We start from the raw sequence: 21531 nt of genomic DNA on the forward strand, positions 1-21531 counted from the left end.
AACAGTACCCATTAACATAAAAATACAAGTTTCAGTAGTTCAAGTTTATATCATGTGGCCAATATATTGTTATATATATATATATATATATATATATATATATATATATATATAGATTAGTTTACAAGAAAATTTGTCATATAAAATATTAATTGAATTGAATAAAATTTAATGTTCAGAGCTGTGACACATGTGATGAACTTTTTCAAAGTGACTGTAAAGTGAGTACACACATTCCTTGATAATATTGTGTCGATCTGCAGTACTTGAACCTAATGATAAAGATATACAAAGAGAAGGGAGGAGAGAAGCACAGAGAGTGAATATGAAAGAGAGTAATGGGAGAACAAAGAGAAAGTAGACAATATAAGAAAATGCATGTGAAATGAAGTAAATCTTTAATTTTTAAGACCTTGTCCTTCTTTCCAGAGTTAAAAAATGTATGTTGAAATGTTCATTCATTGATAATTCAATAGCTTTCTTTTATTTCCATATTAGGAACAAATGATGAGGAAGAAGAGTGTGACAGCACTTGACTCCCGATACGTAACAATGATTGAAAATGCATTTTACTATGTGGACCCACCAGATACGGCACCATTTGTAAAAAAAGAACGACCACCAATGCACGAATTCATACGTAAAATATTGTACCAAGAATTAATGAAGGCCAACACTGATAAAGTTCTGCGCTTAATGCGTAAATTGGATTGGGAAAACTCTGATTTGGCAGAATATGCAGTGAAGTGCCTCACAATGGCTCACAATGTGAAGTACTACAACATCCGCTGCTTGGCCAGTCTATTGGCAGGATTGGTAACACATCAGGTACTTATTTATATTTACATCTGAATTGTTGTGTTTTCATCCATTAAGAATAGGGTGACCAGATTCACATCGATAGAAAAGAGGACACAAAGCTTCAAAAAGGAGGACATTGTTCGGAAAAAGAGGACAGAAAATATGTACTTAGATTTAGGCTTAGGCCTATATTATACTATAAATTACATCAATATCTATTTTCTTACAAAATATTTACAGTACAGTTTTAGGCTTATGTCATACTTAAAAATATGTTAATATTACAAAAATAATTATGATAAAACTTAATGATAATGCTTTTACAGTTAGCTACATATGAAAGTCAAGGGAACTATATTAAAGAGGACAGAAAATATCTACCCTATTTAGATTTAGCCTTAGGCCTATATTATACTTAAAATTATGTCAATATCTATTTTATTACAGTATATTTATGATAAAACTTAATATAAAATGATTTTACAATTAACTACTCGTACATATGAAAGCCAAAGGAACTATAATTATTATCAAAATACATATAAAGACTGCACAAAATGTGAATTTAATATTATTTTGTATGCAAAGAGAGTTATGATCGTCAGTAAAGAGTAATATTCTGTCGATGCTACTGCCACCTACAGGAAAATTACTTGAAAAAGGCGTCAAATCAGACAATTCCAAAATATCAGACATCAAGTTACGAAAAGGAGGACACTTCTTGATTTTTTAAAAATCCTCCCGGACCCCGGACAAAGGCCTAAAAAGGAGGACATGTCCAGACAAAAGAGGACATCTGGTCACCCTAATTAAGGACTTCACTATTACTTTCCAGAAGTAGTGGTTCATTTCAGATTTCCTTTTGTATAGTTTTATGAATATTAATTGTTAGTGTATCCTTAATTCAGACATATTAATGTAGTAAGCTCCTATGCTTTCTTGATATTAGTACTACAAGTTATGGTAGTCAATTTCACAGGTGGTCAAGAGGACCTGAACACAACTGTTTTGTACTTATTTTAAATACCTGTAGCACATTTAGGAAACTTTCCTTTTAATAAAACAGAATTCTGACTATTTTGTAAAAATAATTTTTCAACATTCATCATATTGCTTGTTTGTCATGTAGATACCGGTAGTCTGAAATAAAAGTACATTATTATGAGGATCCAAATTTATTTTTATCTTCTGCGATATTCAATTGGTTAATACAGTATTATGGGCATTGGCGGAACTGTGTTAGTATTACAATAGCAGTGAAATATGACAGTTAAAATCGTTATTTTATATTTATATGAATATTCAAATGTATACAAATGTATTATGCCCTGACTGTTCATAGAAAATATAGTAGTGGAAATAGGTTGTGATTGACACTGCATGGGCGAACTTACATGTGTAGTCTCGGCATCACATTGTCCAATCACAGTTCATGACCCAAGGGTGATATGAGGGGTCATGAATTGTGATTTTGCAAGGTGACGCTGAGCTATACATAATACCCACGCAGTGTCAATCACAATCTTATTTCTCGCTTACTATACTTTGTTGTTTAAACTAAGTCTCAATTTAGTCTTCCTCTTTAAACTGTAGCAAATTTATATACAGTAATTTTCTGTTAAAGAAGTACAATACAGTACTGCTCCGAGAAGCACAATAAGTATATACATTTTCCCACAGGAAATGGTCGGAACACATGTAGTTGATGGAGTAATGGAAGACATCAGATTGGGTATGGAGGTGAATCTGCCCAAGTACAGTCAGCGCCGTGTGGCAATGATAAAGTATCTTGGTGAACTCTACAATTATCGCATGGTGGAAAGCAGTGACATCTTTAAGGTAACTTTCAGATTCTTTTAAGAAGAGAGGTATTAAAAAATGCCATAATCTTTTCTTTACACTTTTCTGTGTATATATTTTATGAACACTGATCTCAGAAACTTCTCTTCACAAGAGATGATAGATAAATATTACTTCTTGGAGCTTGGTTTTCAGGTATTTGTACCATTTCATAGATGCAGAGAATCCCAAGTTTTGGAGCTACATATCAGTTCCATCTTCCTTATTCATATTGGCATGGAAAGGGGGAATGACAAAAGCTCTGCTGTTGGATCCATTGCCAAGAGCTACTCTCGAGAACTCTAGTGCAGGATGAGTATATTATAGTAGTGAGAAAAGGGACAAGGCTGTTAGGAGGACAGTCACCATTGGCTAACTACTATTATTTTATGCAACAGTCCACTCGCAAAGAGTAAAGCAATATAGAATGTGGCCAAGACATGGCTGTGTGACTGCAGAACAGTGCAGCAACTACTGTAGGTGTGTGGGCAGGATCTGGCAGTGTTGTCACAGACCAGTGCTGTAATGGAGTGCATGATTAAGACTTACAAGATGGGTAATAATTTAACCAGTTAAGTGTCAGAGATTTGTATGGAATGGGAGAAGAAAGAAAATAAATATTGAAACTAGTAAAAGAATGTAATAGAAGTTTGAAAAAAATACATACTGAATATATAGTGAAAGCACTATTGTGAAATATTATTCTAGAATTTATGTCTCCTTCTTTTTGATATGGCGAAGTAAAAGTGTCTGTGACTTCATTATTATGAAACCAATTCTCCCTGTTCGTAACTGTAGAGGGTATTTCAATCTCAGTAGCTTTTCTGATTATTCATTCCCTATAACCAGATATCTTTGCCAAGATTGTAACCTCATCAAAATATATGCAGAGATCAGATTAATGCTATACTCAGCCATAGCTGACTTATTGGGTTGATATAGCTGGTTAGTCCTTTAGTGTTCCTTGATATGGGTCTTGATGGTACATTCAATTTCACCAATATACACATTTACACACTTGTAAGTAATTTGCCAAATTGCCCTAGTCCTTTTTTATTTTATTTTATTTTATTTAAGTATGTTATTTTATGGCACTTTATAAATATCTCAGGTTATTTAGCGCCTGAATGAGACGAAGGTGATAATGCCGGTGAAATGAGTCTGGGGTCCAACACCGAAAGTTACCCAGCATTTGCTCATATTGGGTTGAGGGAAAACCCCGGAGAAAACCTCATCCAGGTAACTTGCCACGACTGGGAATCGAACCTGGGCCACCTGGTTTCACGGCCAGATGCACTAACCATTACTCCACAGTTGTGGACGCCCTAGTCCTAGTCCTAAGAGCAAAGTTATTATCCTACATAGGACCCATGAAATTGGAGATTTTATGTGGGGATAAACTAAATTGGATGAGCAGACTTTTGGAAAAACACAGCATAAAATCAGTTAGGAATACTTAAAACATTTGTTTTTATCAGCTTGGTAGGTTGATTGTGGCTGAGGATAGACACTGCATCAAATTTCATAAGGTTACTGTGTTGACAAAAAATTTGGTTATATGGAACCAATAATCATAGAAGCTACCGGGATTGGAGTACACTCTACAGATTTGAACAAGCACAATAGTTTCACGTTAAACAAATTGTGGAAACCTTTACTCCACTATATGAAATAAAAGATACATAAAGACAAAGAGTCACCGGCATGGCTCAGTCGGTTAAGGGGCTTGCCCGCCGGTCTGAAGTTATGCTCGAGTGCAGGTTCGATCCCTGCTTAGGCTGGTTATCTGGTTGGGTTTTTCCGAGGTTTTCCCCAACCGTAAATCTGTGGTGAATCCTCGGCCTCATCTCACCAAATACCATCTTGCTATCACCAATTCATCGATGCTAAATAACCTAGTATTTGATACAGCGTCGTTAATTAACCAACTAAAAAAATACAAAGATACTATTTCTCAATAGGACATACATTATATTATGCTCTTCTTAGATCCTTGCTCCATTCTTTTATTATTTTTAATATTTATTTTCTTCCTCTCGTTTCATATGACTAATTTTAAAAGGGCTGATTGGTTTAATTGTAGTCAACTATCAAAGCCTTGACTGCACTGCACATACTGTTGCTTTTGCAAGGTAGATCATTTTGCAAACATACCACTAATCTTCATTCTATACAAAAAGACTCCATATATCAACAAACATAATGCAGAATCTTTTCGTGCACCAATAACTAACAAGCAAACATTCTCATGAGGCATATAAAAGAGTTTAATTTTTTCTTCCACCATGTTAATAATGTCAAAACAAGTGCTTATACAAATTTTGGCCACTCCACCGCAATTACGAGGCCGTCCAGAAAGTGATTTCCCTGGGCCCGTTTATAGAAAAAAAAAAGCACAATTTCATGGAAAGATTTATTGAAACAGATGCAGCAATTGTTGCGCTGTTTTACAACATGTTCCTCACTGGAAATGAGACCATTTGTCATACCATGGGATCAATTTTTGTATCCTTGTGTTGTAGAAGTCTGCTGCCTGGGATCCAAACCGGTATGACAGATGTCTCATTTCTGGTGGGGAATATGTTTAAAAATAGCGCAACAATGCTGTATCTGTTCCAATAAATCTTTCTATGAAATTTTGTTTTTTTTTTCTATAAACTGCCCCAGGGAAAATCACCTCGTAATTGCGGTGGAGTGGCCAAAATTTGTATAAGCACTTGTTTTGATATTATTAACATGTTGGAAAAAAAAATTAACTTTTTTATCTGCCTCAATGAGAATGTTTGCTTGTGAGTGGTCCTATGTTCACTCTGGAAAATAAGGAATGAGGAATGCATTAATGTGTGTGGAGCACTGACAGATGACATAACAAATAAATATTTTAAACTAACAACCTAACATAAAGCATTGAATGCATATGGGATTTTTACAAAAAAAAAATATATTTACATTTTGAAGCACCCGCGTCAGGTAATGGACTGTTTCTAAAGGGGTTTCCCTTACGATGTTTGAGCCCTAATGCTGGAAACTGACTCACCCATTATAGCCTATACTTTTACTGTACATATGTTGCAGGACATTAACAACACACAATTTAATAATAGCACAGTACATTCTAATACAGTACAAGGAGCAAACAGTAACAGACACTCATTGATGGCACTGTTCCCCTCTCCGAGTTTGAGTTAGGGTTTTGAGTGGTGATACAGCCAAAGATAAACTACACAACCTCCTTGTTATGTAATCACTAGAGACCGGATTTTAAAGGGAATCCCTTTTTTTTTTATTTCAATACGAAACATAAAATAATTAATTATGTTGTTCAAAACTATCTTCCACCGACCAAATTATGTGGTTTTGACTTCCCCTTTTTTTTTTTTTTTTTCCTTTTTTCAGTCCATATTCCCTTTTTTAAAAACATCTCTTATTTTGGTCCTTTTTTTACAGAGTATCACAAACATTTAGATAATTTTCCTATATTTTTTTCCGATAGGTCTCTAACTTCCTGAGCAAGCGAAAATAAATGTCGTTTTTCTTCTGATTCCAGACATTGAAAAACCAATAAAGTGTGCTGATTTAGAGTTCAGGATAAAAAGAAAATTTTCACCTCTGGTTTCAGTTGATGTTGAGCGGTCATTTTCTGTGTATAAAGACATTCTGCATTCAAAGAGGCAGAATCATATAAAAACATATTGAAATGTTGAATGTGATAAAATACAACACTTTCCTTATGTTGTGAAGTGATAAATATAAGCTTATGTATGCTATGTGTATCCATGAATGTGCTGAAGTGTGTTTTGAATTAAAATAGCACCCTTTTTAGAGAGTGTAATATAGTCCTTTTTGAAGTCCTTTTTTTTTTACTAAAATACAACACTTTCCTTATGTTGTGAAGAGATAACTGTAAGATTGTGTGTGCCATGTATATCCATGAATGTGCTGAAGTGTTTTTTCATTTAAAATAGCACCCTTTTGAGGGAGTAATATAGTCCTTTTTGAATTCCTTTTTTGACTATATCAAATACAACACTTTCCTTATGTTAATGTTATGAAGAGATAAATGTAAGATTGTGTGTGCCATGTATATCCATGAATGTGCTGAAGTGTGTTTTGGGAAATAATGTAGTCCTTTTCCAAGTCCTTTTTTTTTTGGGGGGGGGGGGCTGTAACTTTCCCTTTTTTTTTGTCCTTTTCTGATGAAAAATTTTCCCTTTAAAATCTGGTCTCTAGTTATCATGCCTTATTACTAAGAGTCGGTGCTTGACTCCAGTTACAAACATATTTTTTTTTTTGACAAATGTTAGTAGTTTTTCAACTGCTTCACGTATCATATTTCCTTCTCATGTATAGAAAAACAGTAAATTTTCCAACAAGACTTCGAAAATATATAACAGGTTGTGCTTTCAGACAGAGAACTAATTAACATCATGTTCTGGGCATCATAAAGTGGTTATTTTTACTGCAGCAAATAGAAAGGATTTGAGACATGTCCATTTGTTTAAATGTGGAGTCTTGTATGGAATGAATATTAGCTAGCCAATGGAACTTTCCTCCTAATAGTCTCGCCTCCTTTCTCATATCCATAAATACTCACCCCACTGTACACTCGATGTCCAATCCTGGAAAGTAGCTCTTAGTAATGTATCGAAACAGGTTTCTGTGTTCCACCTTTATCTTTGCTAATGATTGAGCTATTATGTAATTCCAAAACTTTGGATGTCTCTACATCTATGGCATGGTACAAATACCCAAAAACCACGCACCACATTGATCACAGTGAAAGTGTCAAATCACATTTATTACTTCGTTGTCATTTAATAAACTGAATTACTTCACTAAACATTTCTGAGGGGTTGGGCAAGATTTGAAGACTGCAAAAGAACACCTGTATACATTGATTTTTGTCCATTGAGAGCATTTTTGCTATGGATTTCTTTAAATTTATTAAACTATTTTGGCAGGTAAACGTCAAATATCTTCAACAAATTATGAACTCTCAATAAGGCACTTTATGAAAGAACAAGTTTTGCTTTTCAGTATTTATGAGATTGAGAAGTCTTTTCGCCTCCCCTGTATTTCTTCCACCACCTGTCCATTTTCCATTGCCTTGCCTGGGTTGCTTCTTCATCTGGATTCATGTTTTCATCCTTATCCATGAAGTATTGAGAGAATTTTGTGCATATTACTTGTGAAATCACTCATGTGGCTGATGAAAAAGTTGTCCGACTTACTATATTTTTGCTTGGTAGGGGAATCAGAGCTAGTAAAGAAAACTTGCAGAGTGAAATTCCTTATCACTGTTATATAGACTAAGTTTAGCTGACTTAGATACCAGTTTACTTCTGAAAAAATGTTAGAGTATTGGCATAAAAAACATAGTTGTCTAACACAGTTTTCTTGTTTATTTCTGTTTACTATTGAACCAAAATATTCAAATGAATTTACTTCTTCAAACGTTGCATTAGCAATGTTTAGATTGCCTGCTTCATCAGTTTTAGTAGTACACTTAAACTATTAGTAATATAAATCTATATTGCATTGACTGTGCCTGAAAACTTTCGATTACTGTTAGTTTATTTCTTGTTATTAACAATATGTCATCAGCATATGTGATATATTGTTTTAATCTGGTAATTACTTATATTACCTCTTAAGTCGAAGTGTTTTATTGTTGAATCAACTACATTTCCAAATTATGTTGCTGATAGTGGGTTACCTTCCTTAACTCCAACTTCAACTTTGAAGTTCTCACTGAACCTATTTTTTATTGTGAATTTAGCTGTAGTAGTCTCCGGTGTCAATACAATTAGTCTAATTAGTTTATCCGGTACATTGCGATGTGATATACATACTATTATTTTGTTTGTGTGTATTCAGCCAAAAGCTTGTATAATATATAATCAATGAACGAACGTATTGTGTAGGCAGTGCTGTCATGGAGGCCATACGGGGTCATACACTGTATGGGAACCTATAAGTTTTTTTAATTAATCGTATGAGGAAAAGAAAATTTTGTCTGTACGGAGCCATACGGCATATGGGTGCCTAAGTTTTGTACGCGAAGATCTGTACAGATCTTAGATCATCTCTTGCTGTTCCTAATGTATTTTGTTTTATGTTCATAAACAAAAATTGTCCACCTCTGCAACACTGGAATCCAGAATTATATAAAATAATGGTTGAAAAGCAAGAAGTGCTGCAAATACACACTCCAAGATTCATTGAGACAAGTGTGCATCTACAGTGAGGCTACATTGTATTCTTTAAATCAAGCTTGCTGTAAAGTTAAAATGTAAAGCAAAACAATTTCTTTACTTCTTCTTTAATATGAAAAAAAATCATTAAATGACAATCGGAGAGATAGAGAGAGGAGAGTAAAATATATTTCAAGGGAGAAAACAAGGGGTGGGACATATGGCTAAGAGTAAAATTACCATGACAGCACTGTGTGTAGGCCGATTCATGACATTTTTCGTAGTTTTGTCTAACAGTAAAGATAATATCAATGGTATGGCAGATCTATTTGGCTGGAATACACTTTGGCAATCAGCTAAGATGTTTTCAGTTACATCTGACAGTCTTTTAATTTAAAATACACGCAAATATTTTATATACTATGCTCAGTAAAATTATTGGTCTATAGTTAACATATATTAACTTATCACCTTTCGTGTGTATTGGTGTTACAATGCCTTCATTCAATTGTTCTGGTAACTTTTCATCACTCCATATTTTAATAATCACCTTATGTAATTTAATTTTATTAATTCTGGGAGTATATTGCCTGTGCCTGCAGTTTTATTTAATTTTTAGATTATTAATTATGTAACAGACTTCGTTGAATGAGGGAATGATACGTCATGATTGTGTGTAGGCGTGTTTTAAGTGTTTTTATTTTTTCCCAGAAAGTGTTGATTTATTATCGGAAAAATGGTATTTTTTTACTTGTATCAGCCAATATATTACATGTTGTATGTACAGCTGTCAAAAGAAAAAGTGGCCGCTCTCCTGAAACAAAGTTCCCTTCGGGTATCTACGCTACAATTCGGAGACAGGCGATGTTACATGTTGTTGGACCACGTTGCCTGATATCTACAGTTATAATTGAAGTATACTGTGTGTTATTCGATAGCATAATGGTAGTGTTCAGGCCTCTTATTCATGAGGTCCTGCGTTCGACTACAACCTCGTGCTTTTTATGTCCTTTTTTGTTCTGTTTTTGAGAGAGACAAACTAGACATAATGGCTCCTTTCTCTTTTATGATTATTTTAGTAATTAACATCAGGTTCATTAATATATTATGCCATGACTTTATCATTATCATTATGATATTGTGGATGCAAATGGAAAGAAAAAAGATTTTATTCTCAATAAAATATCTTTCGTGGCATAAACGTAACAAATTTACTGGCGTCGGCCTTAAAACATTCAAACAATTAAGCGTTCAAAAAACGAAACAAAAAGCCACAATTCAATATTTAGTCTATCTTCCTCTTATCTCGATCATCTTGCAGTCGAGTGGGCATGGAATCGACTAGTCTTTGCAAATAGCGACTGTTCTTAGACACGATATTCCAGGCATTCTGAACATACACACATAAATGTTCTGTCCATGGGCAGGTCTTTCATTGCAAACCCAGCAATCTCCAATCTTTCCTATTTTCTGCCTTCCTCTTGGTCTCTGCATATGATCCACATATCCTAATGTCGTCTATTATTCTTTTCAACCAGAGACCCAACCAATTCCTTTTTCTCTTTCTAATCAGTTTCAGCATCATTCTTTCTTCACTCACTTTTTCAAACACAATTTTATTTCTTATTCTGTCTGTCCACTTTACACGCACCGTTCTTCTCCACATCCACATTTCAAATGCTTCAATTCGTTTCTCTTCATTTCGTCGTAATGTCCATGTTCTTTCCCCATACAATGCCACACTCCACACAAAGCACTTCACTAGTCTCTTCCTTAGTTCTTTTTCCAGAGGTCCGCAGAAGATCCTTCTTCTTCTATTAAAAGCTTCCTTTGTTCATGTTTGCAGTTTTCTTGGGAAGGATAGGCCTAAATGCGGTAACATCCCATTGCTTTCCACACACCACTATCTCTTTCGCATCTTATTAAATTCCAGGGGGCCCAAGCGTGGAGATGAGGAGAGTGGATTTGACTAATTGGGCCCTCTGGACTTCATCGAAAGTCACGGCAAGGGTTAAATATTAATTCTATCAGGATGTTTGACCCGGTCAGAGACCGGGAAATCTCAATTAGTCTTTGCCCCCCGCATCCTGGACTAGCTTCTACGAATCATCAGAAAATTTTAGAGTGTGATTGAGCCAATTTTTCCGAAAATGTTTCCACACTTTTGCCCTCGTAGCTCAGCGGACGAACGTCGGAATTTAGATGTCAACGTCTCAGGTTCAATTCCTCGTTACTCCTTTTCATTTTATTGTGGTTCAAGATAGTATACTGTAATAATACAAAAATAGAACTAATACCAGTATTATGCAATTGGATTTTTCCAAACCTTATATTAAATTTATGTTATTTATATCGCTAAAGAACGATTACAATATAGATAACTTGAATATTATTTATACAGTATCACTAAAGAACGATAACAGAATATAAATGATAAATATCGGTTTGTTTAATTAATATATTGCGAAAGAACAATAACAATATAAATAACTTGAATATTGTTTTATAATGCTAATGAAGGAAAACAGAATATAAATGATAACTTGAATATTATTTAAATCGCTAAAGAATGATAACAATATAAAAAACGTGAATATTATTCATATCGGAATTTCACAGATTTATTACAGATGTATTTAAGAAATTGTAGAAGAATAGTAATTAGTAACAGTGTCCTATTTATTCTTCTTGGAGCCAAATTTGTAACTTTTAAAAGTGTGGTTACTATGTTGAAGTGTATGTGTTGTAACGGATGCTTGATTTGTTATGTATGTGAGTCAGTTATGGGATGCTTGATGTCGTCGCAATGTCGTAATTATAGTTTGATTGTGTTTGTATGACTATTGTGTATTAATTTATGATGTATGGTACGGAAAGCTGCATATTTGTGTTATAGAAGTGTTATGTATGTGTGTTGTTAATGTTTTTGTATGTTTCAAATTGATACCTGATATTTGTTTTGCAATCGCAATGCCTAATTTACGGATTGTTTATGTTTTGTTTACATCGCGTAAGTTAATTTAATTTTCTTTTCCATTTCTCTTTATGCTTATCTTTTTTGTGTATAAAACTATAGCCCTAACATACATATGTAAAATAGGGCTAACCCCCATTGGAGATACAATAATAATTATTATTCATATCATTATAATACGATAACAGAATACAAATGATGACCTGAATTTTATTCATATCTCTAAAGAACGATAACAAAATATAAATAACGTGATATCCATAAAGAACGATAACTGGATATAAATGATAATTTGAATATCATTTACATCGCTAAAGAACGATTAAAAAATAAAATGAAAACTTGAAGAAGGCCCGAACCCACGACCTTTGAATCATTAAACAAGCACTCTACCGCTGGTCTACGAGGCGCAGATATGGAACACTTTCATAGTTCTGGAACTGCTTGTACAAGCACATGCATCATGTAACATCGCCGCGACCCGAAGTGGACTTTGAAAATATTCGCTGTTCACGAGTGCGGCCACTTTTTTTTTTTGACAGCTGTACAGTACTGACTAGGTTCCAGATAATTAAATACGTGAAATTACAAAATATTGAGCTCTATGCTATATTATGGAATCTGTTAAAATGCGTGAGCATACACATTTTTCATTAAATTGCAGATAATTAAACATATTAAATTACTAATCATTGTGCTCTATACTAAATGGAAAGTAATTCTTCCAACATCGCAACTCGGGTCCATTTGGCTGAACAGATTAACGTTTTTTTCTTGGCACGTGCTTCTTGGACAAACAATGTAAATGAAGTGCATCTTTCTGTTTATACTCCTGACGACATTCACAATATTTGCACATCAGAACTGAACCCGACATAATAAAGCCTTCTTCATCAATGGTGAAAATGCAAAGAAGTAAGAAATTTTTCTCCACATCGCCACAGAAATCCAGGAGCAGCAATTTGCTCATGTTACTAATACACAGTGTGTCAGAGCTTTCAGTAGCACATGTTACAGGATGATATGATCTAGTTTCAATTTAGCAATGAATGAAATTCTCTTCACATTTTACTGTTTATTCATTTGTCGTGCTAATTAATTCGTAAATGAATTTATTAAAAAAATAATACATATAAATAAAAAATGGTATTATTTCGCAAAATGACATAAAATTCGCCTATATTAACTTTCCGTTGGTCGCATGTGTATCATATTGATACAAGCATACGTTTTTCTATCACCAGTTTTTTAATTTCCATTGTTGCGGCTTTACTGTTACAATGCCTTCCTATCTTCATACTTACTACAAGTGCTGTTAGGCTGTGTGAGACTGCAAGCGTCTTGTATCAGATTGATACATTGCGACATACAGTGTAACTGAACCAGAGGCAAATGTATAATTTAGAAGATCCAGGCAATTTAAAAGTTGTTCTAAATTTAATGTATGATAACACTGTAGAAGATGAAAATCCCGGACTAAAAGATTTTCAAGATGAAAATGATACAGATGCGGATGATGAGCCAGGAGAAGAAAGGATGGGTAATTCTGATTCTGAGGTGAGTGGAATTGATGAAGAACCTGATGTGAACAATAACTTGTTGAGGAAGCCGGATCAGGTATGAGAGAAAAAAAATTTCACTCCATCTGCAAAACGGCGTCTCTGCATTTTATGTCACACGTCTCGGAAGACAAGGCTACTAAGACAATTTGCAAGAATTGTAAATGATGTATCTGGGGCGATCATACAATCTCAGTCTGTACAGAATGTTATCCTCTATTTATTTGTCTATGATGTTATACTCAACTTCAAGAAAAAGAAGATTGATTGAGTGATGACTGATAATGTAATGGATAGCATAAAGCTGACATATTTCATGTTTCTCTGAGTAGGCTACACTTTACTTTTGTGTTTATTCTTTATTTAGTAGTTTGTATTCTTTTTGTTATTTCTGAATATTTGTCCCAAGCTTTAGAATAAAACTGGTACCAGTAATGAAAGTTATGTGGTGAATATCTTATTGTGCAGTCTATTTACAGGAAAGTTGTACTTAATATTTTGAAAATAAAAATAAATAATAAATCAATGATAAAAGAACATTGCAATCACTAAAATATGTATATGACACACTTTCTCAGAGTCCATATATCATTTTGATACATTGCGACCAATGCTATTACTCATGTTCCTCTATTTTGACGTGAACTTTTCAGATATGAAATAAATTATAACAATAGACCTACATAAATTAATAAATATATTTATTAGCAAGTGAAAATAAACATATTAAAGTGTATAATAAAAGCAAATGTCAATATATACCGGTACTACAAATTTTATAGCCATTATTTTAAGTCAAAGTGAAATGTATCAATATGATACATTGCGACTAATTCATATCATTAAAATGTAGCAACTGATGGAAGGATAAAAATTAGTGTTATTTAATGAGTCTTATGTTGAGCATGTGCATTAATATATTAACGGATTTTTAATTAGAGCAGTGGAAACTGTTTTGGGTTTATTGGGTATTTATCTCTCGTTATATTGTTATACAGGGTAATTCACGAGGATTTACCGACACTCACAGAGCTTATTTCCGAAATCAGTCTGAGCAAAAAATGTCATATAAACATTTGTCCTAATCTCAATATTTTCAGAGTTACACTAATTTGAAATTGATAGTAAAAGACCTTTTTTTCTTTAGTTTTAAGGATAAAAAAAAAATATTACAAATAGAGAATGAACTATTCAGAGTGTCATTTCTTTAATTGGCTAGTGTTCTGAAGCTAAAAATGTGTTGTGAATTGCTTTGTACAGATTTTGTTTTTCAATTTTTAACTAAAAATGACATTCTTACGCACTTATCACAAAAATTGTTACAAATCATACGACTTTAGGAACTTGATTCTTTAGAATTTAATTATGCATCCTAATGTACAGTCTTAAAGAATTTACAAGCGTGGCATGATTTGTAACAGTTGCTGTGATAAATGCATAAGAAAATGTAAGTTTGTAGTTAAAAATCGGAAAAAAAATTCTGTACGAAACAACTATGGAATTCACAACACATTTTTAGCTTCAGAATATTAGCTAATTAAAGAAATGATATTCCTGAATAGCTTATTCTTTATCTGTAATATTCTTTTACCCTTAAAACTCAAGAATAATGGTATTTTACAAACAACTTCAAATTAGCATAACTCTGAAAATATTGAGAATAGGACAAATGTTTATATGACATTTTTGCTCAGAATGTGTTCGGAAATAAGCTCCACAAGGGACGGTGAATCCTCGTGAATCACCCTGTATGTTAATTTAATGCATCAGATTAATTTAGCATTTTATAAAAAGAGTCTTTTCATTTGGAGAAAACTTGCTGTCTTTGTGTTAAGAGATTCCCTCCATTTTCTTTACGATAATGTTAGGCAGAATTACTCGTTTTTTATTAAATTTTTTCAGATCATCAAAACATTTTCTTGTCTAATTTTTCTTATGATTTTCTTCTATTTACGATGAGTATATGAGTTTGTCATTTATTCTTTTTCTGTTTGCAAATTTTATTTGCTACACTTCTTTTCTCGTTAAAATGTTTTTGGTCTTCTCTGGTTTTAACTTACATTATCATATTTCTTGCATTACTTTTATATATATATATATATATACATTTTGCTTGTCTATGTTAATCATCTCATAAATCATTCCTCGAAGTTTTCTACTTTTTTTTTATATCTACATTTGCAGACTCGAGTATTTTAGTTTTAATATTTCCCCATTCTTCATTTATTGTTTGATTTTCTGGAATGGTCATAAAATTATCATGGAATATTCTTTTATACTGCCTTACTATGAAGGAATTCTGTAAGTTGGTTTTATTCCATCTAATTGTCTTAATTGAGTAATTTTCTTTTATACATTGTGGGCATTATCTGTCTAATCATTACCTCCACGCTTAGTTGCCTCATGAGTTATGCCTTATTGGTATCATTTATGAGGTTCCAACTAGTCTTCAGAATGTTGACTAAACATATAACCTACTTCTGCCAAAAACTATAGGCCAATCTCCATTCTTACTGTTTTATCTAAGCCCTTGAACGCATCATTCATAAGCAATTGTCAGGCTATTTAATCGAATTTAATGTCATAGATCCTTTAAAGTCAGAATTCAGAAATGGCCATAGCACTTCTACTGCTTTGTTAAATGTAACTGAGAACATTCACGGAGCCATGGATAAACGACTGACTATTATACTAACATTATTGGATTACAGTAAAGCCTTTGATGACTCTGTTGACTTCGATCTACTAATGGCTAAACTACAGATGCTACACCTTTCTGACAGTGTTATTACTATAGACAAATAAATAGAAAGACCTCCAAGTCAATGTATTACCTTTGACACACTATTGAAGCGACATCAAGACCCATGGCGGCAGAAACAGAACTACATCTCATGTTACATAGCCTGATCGGTTTTACGGATATCCATTATACCAACATGATTATTACAGCTCGATCGATATTACAGGTATCCATTATAACAAAAATATTGTTAGTATTTTTCATATTACTCCCCAAAAGAACATGTAATGCTTCATCAGTTTAAATGAAATATTTAACCAAAATATGCATACCACATTTTGGTTTAACATTGTTGCTGTGCCTCCAAAATCTGCTGTGTGCATTTAAACAGATTTTTCAGTAGAATGAAAAAACATTGTCACTTTTAATTCCTTTGATTTTTAAAACTACTTTTGGTGTAATTTCAAGCATTACAGGAAAAATGATTAAATTACACCAAAGATAGCTTTGAAAGTCAAGGGAAATAAAAGTGATGTTTTTTTCTCTTACTACTGAAAAGTTTGTTTAAATGCACATAGTGGATTTTGGAGACGCAGTGACACTATGGATATGAATATATTGGTTGAACATTAAACTGAAAACTATTGAGAACTTATTCCATTTTCTTAATACAGTCATATAACCATTTTAATTAAATTAATTTATGAAATCTGATTGTTACAAGTTTGTTTTCTTACATGTTACTAGAAATATGTAACTGAGATACAGGATGTGAATGGAATAGGACATTTCTCTCTAAAGCACCTTAAGCACTATTTTTAAAGAATAATGTTGCGTATCATGTGTTGGGAGATAAAAGCAACATAAAGCAATTGACTTTGACATAATATAGACTTTATAACTATTATTGGTCAGTTATATAATTATAATTCCCTATTTTTTTAATGCTAAACATTAGCTTCAAAATAGTCATAAGATGCTTTTGCTATCAAATGCTGTAACATAAGTCCACAATATTTATTAAATTCTACTTTATTTGTTTTTCACCATCAGAGCTGAATATACATTTTTAAAAGTATCTGCCGTTAGTTAAAAAAAATTAATAATCAGTAATCACCATTGAGGATACACTAGAAGGAATGGTGAATGGGAGAAGAGTTTGGGGCAGAAGAAAATAACAGATAATAGACGACATTGAGGTATATGGATCATATGCAGAGACAAAGAGGATGGCAGAAAATAGGAAAGATTGGAGAATGCTGGATTTGCAGTGAAAGACCTGCCCTTGGGCAGAACACTATGAATGAATGAATCATCATTGGAACAGAATACAAAAGAAAACTATTTATCTACAACAGTCATATTAATCTTAGGCTTTCAACAAAAACATCATTAAGAAATATATAGAAAAAAGTGGTATTTTTAAGTCTCTCATGCACACCTAATTGAAAGCACCAACATATTAGAAAAAGTACAATGTAATTTATTAGAGATAAGTCGATATTTCATATCATTTACTTATTTTGAGCTTCGATACTGGCAGCACTTGCTTTGGTTGTGCCCCTATTGCTGGAAATATTGTGTCACATTTACCCTCTAAAAATCCCTAAATAGTGGACCCAAAACACGCCAGTTGAGAACACTGCAGGTTCATATCGCTGCCATGGTGAAGTGCAATGAATGAAGCAATTAGGTTAGGTGGTGAAAAAGGTTAAAGTAGGTAGGCTGGTGATGAAGTGGATGGTAGTTCACTGGATGGTGAGATGTCTGTAGTTCCTGAGTAGGACACCAAGTGTTTCTTGATGGAATGGCCCCTCTTAGTAAGTTATACTTGAAGACATTGTTATATTGATTACTGTGAAAATGGCTTGCACATATGTAGCCCTTCTGTAAGGATGAGAAATTTCTGCCAAAGCTGCCCACATTTGGTACCTGTTACAATCAAGATCCTATTATTATCTTCGTAAAAATACACAAACCAAGATTGATATTAATTTAAATTAATAATTTAATCATGATGTAAATACATAATTTTCATTATTTACATCAGATAATTGTTATTACTTAAACCACAGATTAAAATTATATGCAGCTAACATGGTTAAAATGAGATATTAACTTCCTGAAGAAAAAAATATAAACGTTTTTACATATGACTGTTCTGCTGTTTCTTAAAACTATTAGCAATATATATGAGGAGCAAACTTTCAAAACTTGACATGTTCATTTTTAGAAAATACACTTCAGGTGGCAAAAACTTACGTCTCTACAGTGAACAAAATATTTTCTGTGGTAAAATACTAAGGACTATTTTTCTTGCTATAGATTCATATAAAATTTCACCATAGAAAAATCTTCGTTTATTACAAACACATATTTCTAGCATTATCTGAAAATGAACAGGTTTTGAAAGTTTGCTCCTCATATGTCTATTCCTAACTCCTAATTAAGAAGCAACAGATCACATGGTACAGAAAGTCAAGTAGGGCCTACTTTCAGAATCACCACCTAATTAAAGCATGGTATGATGCTGAGGACTGAAACGAATAGCTCATAACAATATTCAAAGTAGTAGTTGCACAAATGCCAAATTGGCTATGTATTTATTTTGAAAACATACAATGATAAGCTCTTCTGATAAATTTATTTGTAAACATTAAAATATCTAAATATGTATTATATGACTTTCTTGTGTTACATTCTATCGTATCTGGTTTACATGTTTCGACCTATTATGGGTCATCCTCAGAACTGGTCGTTGTTGGTCTTTAACACAAGAAAGTCATATAATACATATTCTGAAGTGATGAAATGTTAAAAGTTGTGTAATCAAGATGTATATATCTAAATAGTTGAATTCTTTCGTAATGAATAATAAACTTTGAATAACATCTTGTCTAAGTCAAATTTAATTATTAATATCATTAAGTGCAGGTTATTAGTGCTAAAACTTTTCATGTATTAATAATCATAAGTACTAATGCACAAATTAAGTTTAAATTAATTACAAAAGAAGGCAAGAAATCATTTTAATAAATAAATCTGATTTCGACAAAAAGCTCACGTAAATTTTAAAAAATCACTACAGTTTACCAATCCTGACTGTTTACTGAATATAAATAAAGTTAGACAGTACTTGCATGAAGCTTATGCCAACGCCATTATTACTTCTATTTGCTTACCTTTTAAACTGTGCTGCATTACTTAGCACAGCAAACAGGAATAATTAGGCCTTCCAATTACTGCCTGATTTCCAGCAGTACACTGCAGCACATTTACAGTGTAAAAAGTCCACCATCTGTCTTTCAATTAACTGAAACAAACTAGCAGTAGGCTAGTATCATATAATGAATTAATAACACTACATTTCATAAAACAATTAAAGGATTTAAGTATAATCGGTGTTTGTGAAATATTTCTGGAAAAATTCTATCCACAGAGTATAATAATAATAATAATAATAATAATAATAATAATAATAATAATAATAATAATAATAGCCCCTCCTACTGCATTTCTAAGTATTGAGATGATCTTTTCATATTAGATGTTACCTTATTCTTCCAGTCTCGTCAGCCAGCAAAAATGCATTGTTCACCTGATCTGTGTTCATTTGTAAAGCATTTTGAAGACTAGCCAGTTTGTACTGTAGTTTGTATTATGTTGTGTTATAAGTATTTACTATATTGAATTTTAACTTGAAAAATGTCAAGAAGAAGATGAAAAACTATTAGCTCACAAGGAACAGGATACCTTATAAAAAGCTGCTGATAGCAGATATGTGACTTGAGAGTGTGCGTACATTTACCATTAACAAAACATAATCGACCACTGTTGCAATGAATTATCATGTTACGTGACCTGAACTGTTCTGTTATTTGTTGCCAGAAATAAGAATGTCCGTTGGTTTTAATTCTTGCAGGTACTGTATTCTCTGATTTCATTTGGTGTTTCATTGAACACATCAAGTTCATCATTTTTGGATCCACCAGAGCACTTGTTTCGTATTCGTCTGGTTTGCGTTCTTCTGGAGACATGTGGACAATATTTTAATAATGGCATCAGCAAACTGAAGTTGGATTATTTCTTTACATATTTCCAGGTATGTGAAAATTGTACACGTGTTGTACAGTATGCACCAAAACAAACAATACTGAATTTATCGTTCATCTGCTGTCCATGTTTCCCTAGCAACCAAATATTTATTTGTTTTATGTGATAGTTTAACATATTGTATATTCGGTGTTGGGGTTAGTGCTGCAATTATGTTTCTCACAACAGAGAAGGTGTTTATCGTCGAGCATTATTTCCATCATACCGAGTGGGGCGTCAGAATGAGCCAAGCTTGTGCCATGGTAAAGAGCAGTACCAGGAGTAATTTAATAACGTGGCACCAAATAACACAACACAACACAGCAATGTTAGCTGCTGTCGAGAAGTTCCGTCATAAGCAATGAGTCCTAAGTCCCTTGCATGTTATAATGACTTATCTCGATTTTCAGAGTGTGTTTGTAATTTCAGTACTCTGTATGACTGGAAATAATCGTCGACAATAAACACCTTCTCCACTGTTGTGAGAACCATAATTGCAGAAATCAACACACTGAATTCACAGTTTGTCAAACTATTATATACAATAAACAAATACTTAATTGTTAGAGAAACGGTCACAGCAGATGAGGAATATTTTGAGTACTGTTTGTTTTGGTGCATACCGTATATTAAATTCTGATAACTTTTCTCTTATGTTATGATGAAAATAAGAGACAGACTCAGAACATACTTCTCTATACACACTTAGGCTTCATTTAAATTCTTACAAAACATCTATAACTATTTGCTTCTAGTGTAGAAAGTGCAAATGGAATAAAGTAAGTTTTAGAAATAAACTTCTTGTATAATTTTATTATTTTTACAGAGGTACTTCTGGTTTAAATATGAAGATAAGTGCTGGACTCCAGAAAACCCATTTCCAGTTGGAATTCATTATTTATTCAAAGATACATTGACGAGCTTGCGCCCTAAGCTACAGTTATTCAGTAGTTTTGAGGAAGCAAATCAAGCAGTACGTCAGATGCAGTTAGATCTGGCTCCAATGCTCTCTGACCACATGCCCTGGTTGTATAGTAATGCAGGAAATGATACAGAGAGCACACCTGCGGCAACCCCTGGCTCTGATTTAGGAACAATTGTGGAGGCAGCAAGCGAGGGAGATGATGACATATGCACAGAGTCGGAACCTGCAGATGCCACAGATGCAGAGACTGAAACAGAAGAGTCTTTATCACATGATGGCCGACCAATGAAGAAACCTGTAAAGTGTAAGTCATAGACTTAGATATTCGTCAGTTATTTGCCTTATATGTGTTTTAGTGTAGGGATCATTTTTTTTGGTAATTGAACATTTTAGATAAAATGTAA

The 21531-nt window shown here is 33.1% G+C and overlaps 1 protein-coding gene across 9 annotated transcripts in view; it reads left to right on the forward strand.

Moving 5' to 3' along the window:
• The window catches only part of LOC138707923 (regulator of nonsense transcripts 2-like), a 199197-nt gene that overhangs the window by 137239 nt on the left and 40427 nt on the right, over positions 1–21531 (forward strand). For all 9 annotated transcript variants that reach the window (XM_069837983.1, XM_069837982.1, XM_069837978.1 and 6 more), the window contains 4 exons: positions 499–828; positions 2482–2640; positions 20033–20212; positions 21029–21431. In XM_069837983.1, the coding sequence (XP_069694084.1) occupies positions 499–828; positions 2482–2640; positions 20033–20212; positions 21029–21431 (1072 nt within the window). The remainder of the gene's footprint in view (positions 1–498; positions 829–2481; positions 2641–20032; positions 20213–21028; positions 21432–21531) is intronic.

Source organism: Periplaneta americana, chromosome 10, assembly GCF_040183065.1.
Source record: "Periplaneta americana isolate PAMFEO1 chromosome 10, P.americana_PAMFEO1_priV1, whole genome shotgun sequence".
Lineage (NCBI taxonomy): Eukaryota > Metazoa > Arthropoda > Insecta > Blattodea > Blattidae > Periplaneta > Periplaneta americana.